General features: G+C 38.5%; 1 protein-coding gene across 1 annotated transcript; it reads left to right on the plus strand.

Moving 5' to 3' along the window:
- The first annotated feature begins 1,852 nt into the window (after nucleotides 1–1,852).
- Nucleotides 1,853–7,856, plus strand: LOC144434327 (dickkopf-related protein 3-like). Its single transcript, XM_078122778.1, has 4 exons — nucleotides 1,853–2,041; nucleotides 4,653–4,827; nucleotides 7,272–7,470; nucleotides 7,793–7,856. Exons 1-4 carry the CDS (start codon nucleotides 1,853–1,855, stop codon nucleotides 7,854–7,856), a joined length of 627 nt encoding a protein of 208 aa, XP_077978904.1.
- The last annotated feature ends 90 nt before the right edge of the window (nucleotides 7,857–7,946 follow it).

Here is a 7,946-nt window from a genome sequence, read left to right on the forward strand (position 1 = left end):
CCAGTCACCCCTCAAAGTTACAATTCATCATTGTTTCACATTTTAACGGACCGTTGATATATACCCGACCCGACGCCAACCGTCTTGTACGATCGTACGAGTCATGATGGACGTATAAAAGTTGACGTATTTGTGCGGCCGTCTATAAAATTTAATGTAGACAAGATCCTAAACGAGTATGGGTCCTTTTAGAGACCCCCAGGGAAGGGATGGAGTATGTGGAATATCACAAAAGAAACAACTAGTTTCTCCGCATCTGAAAACACGTGCAATTAACTGCCAAGCTACGTTATCAACCCCAGTCACGGAAGACATATTGTTGAATCCCAAAGAAACTGTGAATTATTTCAATTCATCTGTAGAGCTTCACAATCTTATGCCAGGCTCAACGTAAATACAACTTTCTGTACGAACAGACTTTCACAAATTAGTAATATTTTTCCGCTGTTGTTTCTTAAAGTTTCATTTTCTTCAACTGTTAACTATAACTTGGTCTGATACTTGTTACTGTTACCGAGCAAACTGAAAAAGAACATGTCATTACTCCTGCTGTATAAACATTTGTTCTATTAATTCAGAGAAGTTCACTCTTTCTGCAGTGAAGTTTAATAACACAGCTGTAGTCTGACACAGTTTCATGTAAACCATAAACTCTAGATGTTTTTACAAAATACCACGGCCTGAGACCAGTTTCATTTAGAGTTTAAAGTACACGTGAGACATTGGAGAAGAGTGCCGTGTTATCTTCATTGGCATATGAAGTATCAAACCCAGAGCAAGATGACGGTGACTCATCTTCTGAGACCTAGTTTATTATGTGACGATCAAGTTTTGTTGACGATGCCATCACACGTGCCTGAATTCCGATATTGGAGAGATTCCACCCACTCGAGAACCCGGTAGAGAGTTGAGGCTAGGGACTGAGTTTTCCACTCCGGTCCTATCATTTTACCTGTGTGAACGCACCTATATGTATCGGTGTAACAGGTGTGGTCCACTTGAGAAATCTACGGCACAGATACAAGCACTTAAAATTGACAGGCACCAACTTTAACTGAATAGTTGCAGCCAGGAGCAATAACCAACACTCAACTCCTGAATAATTGTAATTACATGAATTGTATGTTAACTCCAAGCCATTGGCACCCGCTGTTGCATTTACCGTGTGTCTTTTACCCCTAATTAACAACCATACATTGTTACTCTATGGGTTGATAATGGCAACTTAATATGTGGGATGGAAGGGGAGGGAAAGTATTGTATACATTTTACAAAACGGAACAATAGAAAGTTTCTGTAATGCTTCAAGTTGTTTGTGGCTGTATGTGTTGTTTCACTAATGAAATTTGTTTAAAGTGAGTGAACACATCATCTCGAATTGGCCTTCGGCGACCTGTATTTTATTGCCTTGTTTTGACAGACTAATGTAATTTAACGCGTTCCGGGGTCTAGTTGGAAGCATCCTATTTTACAAGTCGCGTGTTTCTTTTCTTTATTTTCTGCCCCTCAATTTAAGCCTTCGCTAGCTGTGCTACTGTAACTAGTTCCACGCCCCGTTGATTACAGGTATCAACAATCGGGCGCTAATGATGATAATGATGATGATTGATGGCTATTGTTGAACGCGATCACTCATTGGCTTAAAACTTGATGAACACATGTGACAGCTGCCAATCTTCATTTTGGCTTTGTAAGTTAGGGTAAAAAACCGCCAGCTCATCATCGCTGTCATTTGTGTCTATCCGCTCGAGCAAGAGACAACATATGCTGTATAAGCTCTAATTTCTATACCTTGAACAAGAAATATTGCATATCTTTTTTTACAAAGTCTTACAAGAAAAAAAACAAACCCATGGCTACCGGATTGAAAATTTGCTTCCTGCTCGTAACAGTCTTGGGAATATGCGATGCGTATATATGGAGTTGGATGTGGAGTGGGCCTTATCCACCAGCATCGGAGGATTACCCGGACATGGCTAACCACCCGAGAAATCTCCACAGAGATCAGAACTCTGCGGTTAATCATACGATGACAAGCAAGGTAAGTGTTACTCCGATTTTCCTTACGTTATTTGGACCCACGCATTTTCACTGATATACGCTTCAAATCATTTAAAAGAGAGTTACAATACGATCGGTATATAATCTCCTTTGCACGTGTTTTCTCACAGTGAAAGCGATCGTATTTGTGTGGGTTGATAATCGGTTCTCCACCCCTACACTAATCCAATATACATGTATATGAATTGGAATTCCACTATATTATACACGACTGAAAAGAAAATCCACGTTTTTCTTCTTCAATGACCCACGGACGCTCGATCCCCAAAGCTTTACTTGCCAAGGTTACTGAGAAGGTTTTGTCGAGTTTTAGTTGTCCGTCAAGTAAGTTGACAGGTTTCACATAGCAGACGTCGTGGTGGGCAGGAATTTTAATTGTCCAGCTACCGTGTTACGTACTTGAAAACATCACCACAGACCTGTTCAGCACACAGTTACACCACCAGTCTCTGTTTGCGGTTTAGAATCACCATCATCGTCTATACGGCGATTAAAAACACGCGTTTTATTGAGTGACAAGCAATAGTATAGTATGATGATCGCTAAGAAAGACTACTCAAGCCTGCCGTGGTCAGGAATTTCATTAAATGAGACACCCTGCGGATAATCTTGGCACTTTCTCTATTGTGGCTCACCAACTTCTATTCTCTGATGTGACAAATCCTATGTATAGTCCAATATAATGGTATTAGCCAGTAAACCTAAAACCACAAGAATGCTGTTCCACTTCAGTGCCACCACGCGTTACTCGTTGGAATTTTATCGAATACTAGCTCCGATAGCCAGCCCAACTAGACACGTTGATGGGCAACAGATTTCTGATATCAGACTGCACGTGTGTAAGAAGGAGCGATAACGGCACACGCGTACAGTCTGTCGCGATAGGAATAAGTGTTAGTTTTTTGTTTAAAAAAGTTCTTGAGAAGATTTCTGTGTCCGTGAAGCTTAGGGTACATGTACTCTATTCTCCTAGGTAGGCATTAATTTCAATCACGTGATCATGAAATACAGAAAAGGCACATTTTTATAATATATTTCCAAAGTTTTGGCTATGTTCATATAAATCTTCACATACACTTCTGATAATCAAGATTGAAATTCGGCCAAAGAAAAAAAAGGGGAAAAAAAAGAATTAACAAAACAAGGAAGACACGAACGAGAGAGAGAGAGAGAGAGAGAGAGAGAGAGAGAGAGAGAGAGAGAGAGAGAGAGAGAGAGAGAGAGAGAGAGAGAGAGAGAGGGAGAGAGAGAGGGAGAGAGAGAGAGGGAGAGAGAGAGGGAGAGACAGACAGACAGACAGACAGACAGATAGAGACAGACCGACAGACCGACAGACAGACAGACAGACAGACAGACAGACAGACAGACAGACAGATAGATAGAGAGACAGTGAAAAGCACAGGCACAGACAGACAGACAGACAGACAGACAGACAGACAGACAGACAGACAGACAGACAGGCAGAATATAAAACACGGTGATAATACTATCATACACTATAATACATATAAACCTTTGCATGATAACCTATATAGGCCTAACGTTACTATTTTTTCCTGGGCGAAGACGACGTATTAAGTATATGCATACGCCTGAAAAAATATCTTACTCGCTCTTAATACTTTACATCGATGGAACATCTCTTTCTTCAGTCATCTAACACCAGACATAAAGTAACGACAGGGCATACAAAGGCCAGACGACCACCAACACTAAGTTACTCTAACAACGCACTACAATCCAAACCCCTTGCAAGATGATACTGTTAAAATAACACATATACCTTTCATCGGTGTGGATTATATTCCCGTCTCGTGTTGTCATTTTATTTCCTGGCATGCTACCCTGGAATGCCGAGCAGCGTGCGTGGTTTACTATCAGTCTGAGTAAAATAACCAGTGGGTAAATCAAGTTATGTTAGTCAGTCAATACGACACAATGATAACAACCAATAAAAATAACTTAAATCGCATCGTAGAAACGTACTATCCTTGGAATCGTATTTAGCTTGCATACTTCAATGTAATGAACACAATTTAACTTACTTTTTGGCAAGTTTCCAAATCAAACTAACTTCAAGTTGAATAGACGTAAAATAACAACTCGGTACGTCCGCAAATTTGGTTTATTTTCATTCCGTGCTAAACTGACTTCAAAATTTATCAAAGTCGTTTTTCTATGTATACAAGGACTTTACACATCGAAGAATGACAACCATCAACAAAGACATTCAAAAATTAGATTTGGGATCTCACCCTTTCTCTAAAATAATCTGTACACGACATTTGTTAACCCTAATTTAGTTCACTTTCTGACACACGTCGAAAAAAATGAAGAAGCGATTCTATTTCTGACGAACGCTTGGAGTGTCAATTTTCTTCCTGACTTGTTTACCCAACGACGACCACGCAATGGTCCTGTCAAGATAAATTTATCCATTGCACGCAAATGGACAGACTTATCACTTTAAATCTTAAAGGTACAAAAATAGAACCTGAGATTTTCAGATCATTGAATTGTCTGTAATTGTCATTAGTTTACCTCATACTACACAATTAGTATATCATTTATCTTGTTATTTTATGTTACAGCCACCATGTTTAAGCGACAAATCGTGTGGGAGAGGTAAATATTGCGATAAACATTATGGCAACTGTCGTTCAAACAAGAGGACTGGTGAACCATGTAGGAGGGATGGCCACTGTCAAAAAGGATTCGATTGTATGTTTGGCAAATGTGTTAAAACTTTAAGATCAGGTTCTCTAGGTGAGTTTCGTTTTTCCTTCGGTAATCATAACTAAGATTTATTTGCACTACACTAGTTGCAAAGTCCCTGTCTCTTTCTTACACTCTGTAAAAGTTTTCCTTGGTATTTCCAAACTCAGTCTCAAAATATATAAGCGTAACTATATATGATTTAATATCGTGATCTGAAATTCAAGAACGCCCAAAATTTCAAACTATAAATACTCAGCAAAAGAAACAAACACAAACTTCAGAAGTTAGAAGGGTTGTCTAGCAAGTAATATTTTCCCCTCAAATATGGTATCACGAGTCGCGTGACTAGAACTGAGAGAATTCGCAACCTATCCTTATCCGATTCTAGTACTATCATTTTGTTGTCAAAGGAACCACGACAGTAAGACAGTCGTAAAACCACGATTGCCTGATGTGATTACTGTGCACACGTGAATCTCTTCGTCGTGAAATCAGCACACCCCTTTGCGGCAACGACAGAACGCTTAATTTTTTGTCGCCAGAGCAGGAAGCATTACTTTGTCTCGTGAACATTATGAGCTTAGAATGTAATTGAGCAATTTGTAAATATTACTGTAAGTGAGTCATCGTTACAAATGAGTAACCGATATATGGTATTATCGATAAGTTTATTGTAAAAGCAATGACACGCTTCATTGGTTCCACAGAATTTAAGGCACTGTTTAATAGTAGTACAGTTTTTATAACAAGAACGTAATCAATGAAATTCTTCTTCACTAATTGGACGAGAAATGGTGAAAATCAGTGCATATTTCGATAACAAAGTCACGCTTTTTTTGGGTAACTAACAGATTAGTACAGAAGAAAGAGCTGCAAAGTTAGAGGCGTTGGTTTTAAATTCAGAAATTGACCTAAATTGGTTCTGCCCATTGCGGTTTTCAAATCACTTACCGGCTTTACATACTTGTATGTGTTGATGACTCATACTAAAGTTACGTATCATTCAGACAAGTAATACCAACGTCAATGTGTTAGTTTGTTTGTCTGTTCGTGTGTATATGTGTGTTTGATAGTGTTTGTTTGTGTACGTGTGTGTGTGTGTGTGTGTCTGTCTGTCTGTCACTATGTCTGTCTGTCTGTCTGTCTGTCTGTCTGTCTGTCTGTCTGTCTGTCTCTGATATGATGTAATATATTTAATAAGATCGTAAACATCATATAGTATAGGCCAATTCAACACTTACAGTTATTTGATTCGATAAAATGTGATTAAAATACATGTAATAGATTCAAAAGTTCGGCGGAAATCAAACAAATACACAATATATTATTTAGGGAAAATCAAAACAAGCTAGGAAACTGTATATACAATTCCACCGATAACATTAAAACTGTGTGCAAAATTCCATTAATAACCTCAAGTGTTAAGGTAACGTTTATTTTCTTACTTTCGAGATTGTCAATGTAAGGATTTTTGCCATATTATCCTTCTAACTCCATACATACAGCTGAAAAAGCAGAATTTCCGATAAATCACCTTCTAACAAGAAAAAACAAATCACCGGGTACAAACTAACGTACACAGTGTTCAATTGAAGACATTGAAATTAGACTGTTACAAAGGTACTCTATTAATATAACAGACCACTGCAGCGCCACTACGTTGAAGAGATTCTAAGAAAATGTTTAAATCACAAGTTCTCTCCGCAAAAATGCCGTGACTCAGCTCCATGGAGTTGACAGTTTCTATTCTCACCACGATTTTTCAAACGATTAGCCTTATTATGCTATTAAGTTACCAACGGGTTGAGGTTTTCTCTTCTTAAAGAAACCAAGCTAATATGTGACCATGTCTACCCTTCAATTACAAAAACGGCGACTTCAACGTCTATCTTAATTTGAGCTATGAGTCATCAGTATGAAGCCAGGTTTTAAAGACAGTTCTATCACTGTGACTTGCTGTTAAAGTCAGAATCTAACTGCAATTAATGAAATATCATATATTTGAGTTAGAATTAAAATACACAACAATTATAATGTGAAAACATGAAATTAATTGAAGAATGACAGGTAGAAAGAAGGCGAGAGGGAAACAATTGTTCAAAGTTAAGAGCGAAAGAAAATACGAGAGAGCAAGAGAGGACAGACAGACAGACAGACAGACAGACAGACAGACAGACAGACTGATAGACAAAGAAACAAACAAAAAGAACTTAAAGAAGGAAAGAATGAATGAATGAATGAATGAATGAATGAATGAATGAATGAATGGAAAAATAACGAGGAAGAAAAAACTGAAGACAATATGTTCTGCCACTGGCAGAAAAGAAATACATCATGTAGGCCTGTTGATTAGACATTGTCGATTTGAGGGAAAAATGAATCACCCATTGACTTTCAAGACTAACGGTTTAGTTTTTGTACTTTGATGCTTACAACTATCCTTATATTGATGTAATTTCTTTAACAATTTTGTGAATATTTTTTTTTGGCAGGTGCAAGATGTAAACATGACCGCGATTGTGACAATGGTATGTGTTGTGCAAGGCAGCATGGAGAGTCTATATGCAAAGCTAAGTTAACCGTGGGGTCAAAATGTTACGTGCCTGAAGGAGGGATGGCTTATACAATTAATACTATATGTCCATGCGAAGAAGGACTCGTATGCATGAGGACATCAATGGAAAACCCAGAGTAAGTATGATTGAAGAGAGAGAGAGAGAGAGAGAGAGAGAGAGAGAGAGAGAGAGAGAGAGAGAGAGAGAGAGAGAGAGAGAGAGAGAGAGAGAGAGAGAGAGAGAGAGAGAGAGAGAGAGAGAGAGAGAGAGAGAGAGAGAGAGAGAGAGAGAGATTGATTCAGGGTATATCGAGAAACTCGAGAGAAATTCAAAAAGATCGCAAAGAGAAGCAGTGAAGAAGAAATGGGACGGTAAAAGTGAATATAACCGAAGGAAATCGCCTACCATCATCTTTTGAAATATGCTAACTCGTGTATTTTCTTCCCTTTGTCTTACAGTGACGAGTTAGAGTGGAGGTTTTGGACCGATTACGATCAAATGCGTTGTCGGGCATTTACGTGAAATCATTGAAACTGTGCAGATATATATAACCAACAAAATGGCCCGAAGTTTCAAGTTGTTGCCCGACTCGGAAGAGGCGTCAACCTTCGG

This window comes from Glandiceps talaboti, chromosome 4, assembly GCF_964340395.1.
Source record: "Glandiceps talaboti chromosome 4, keGlaTala1.1, whole genome shotgun sequence".
In the NCBI taxonomy this organism is placed as follows: Eukaryota; Metazoa; Hemichordata; class Enteropneusta; family Spengelidae; genus Glandiceps; species Glandiceps talaboti.

Bases quoted from the DNA above. Each gene is read 5' to 3' on its own strand.
- LOC144434327 (XM_078122778.1), top strand. From the start codon at position 1,853: ATGGCTACCGGATTGAAAATTTGCTTCCTGCTCGTAACAGTCTTGGGA. The intron at 2,042-4,652 runs GTAAGTGTTACT...TTTATGTTACAG, and splicing joins ATCATACGATGACAAGCAAG to CCACCATGTTTAAGCGACAA. The intron at 4,828-7,271 runs GTGAGTTTCGTT...TTTTTTTGGCAG, and splicing joins TTTAAGATCAGGTTCTCTAG to GTGCAAGATGTAAACATGAC.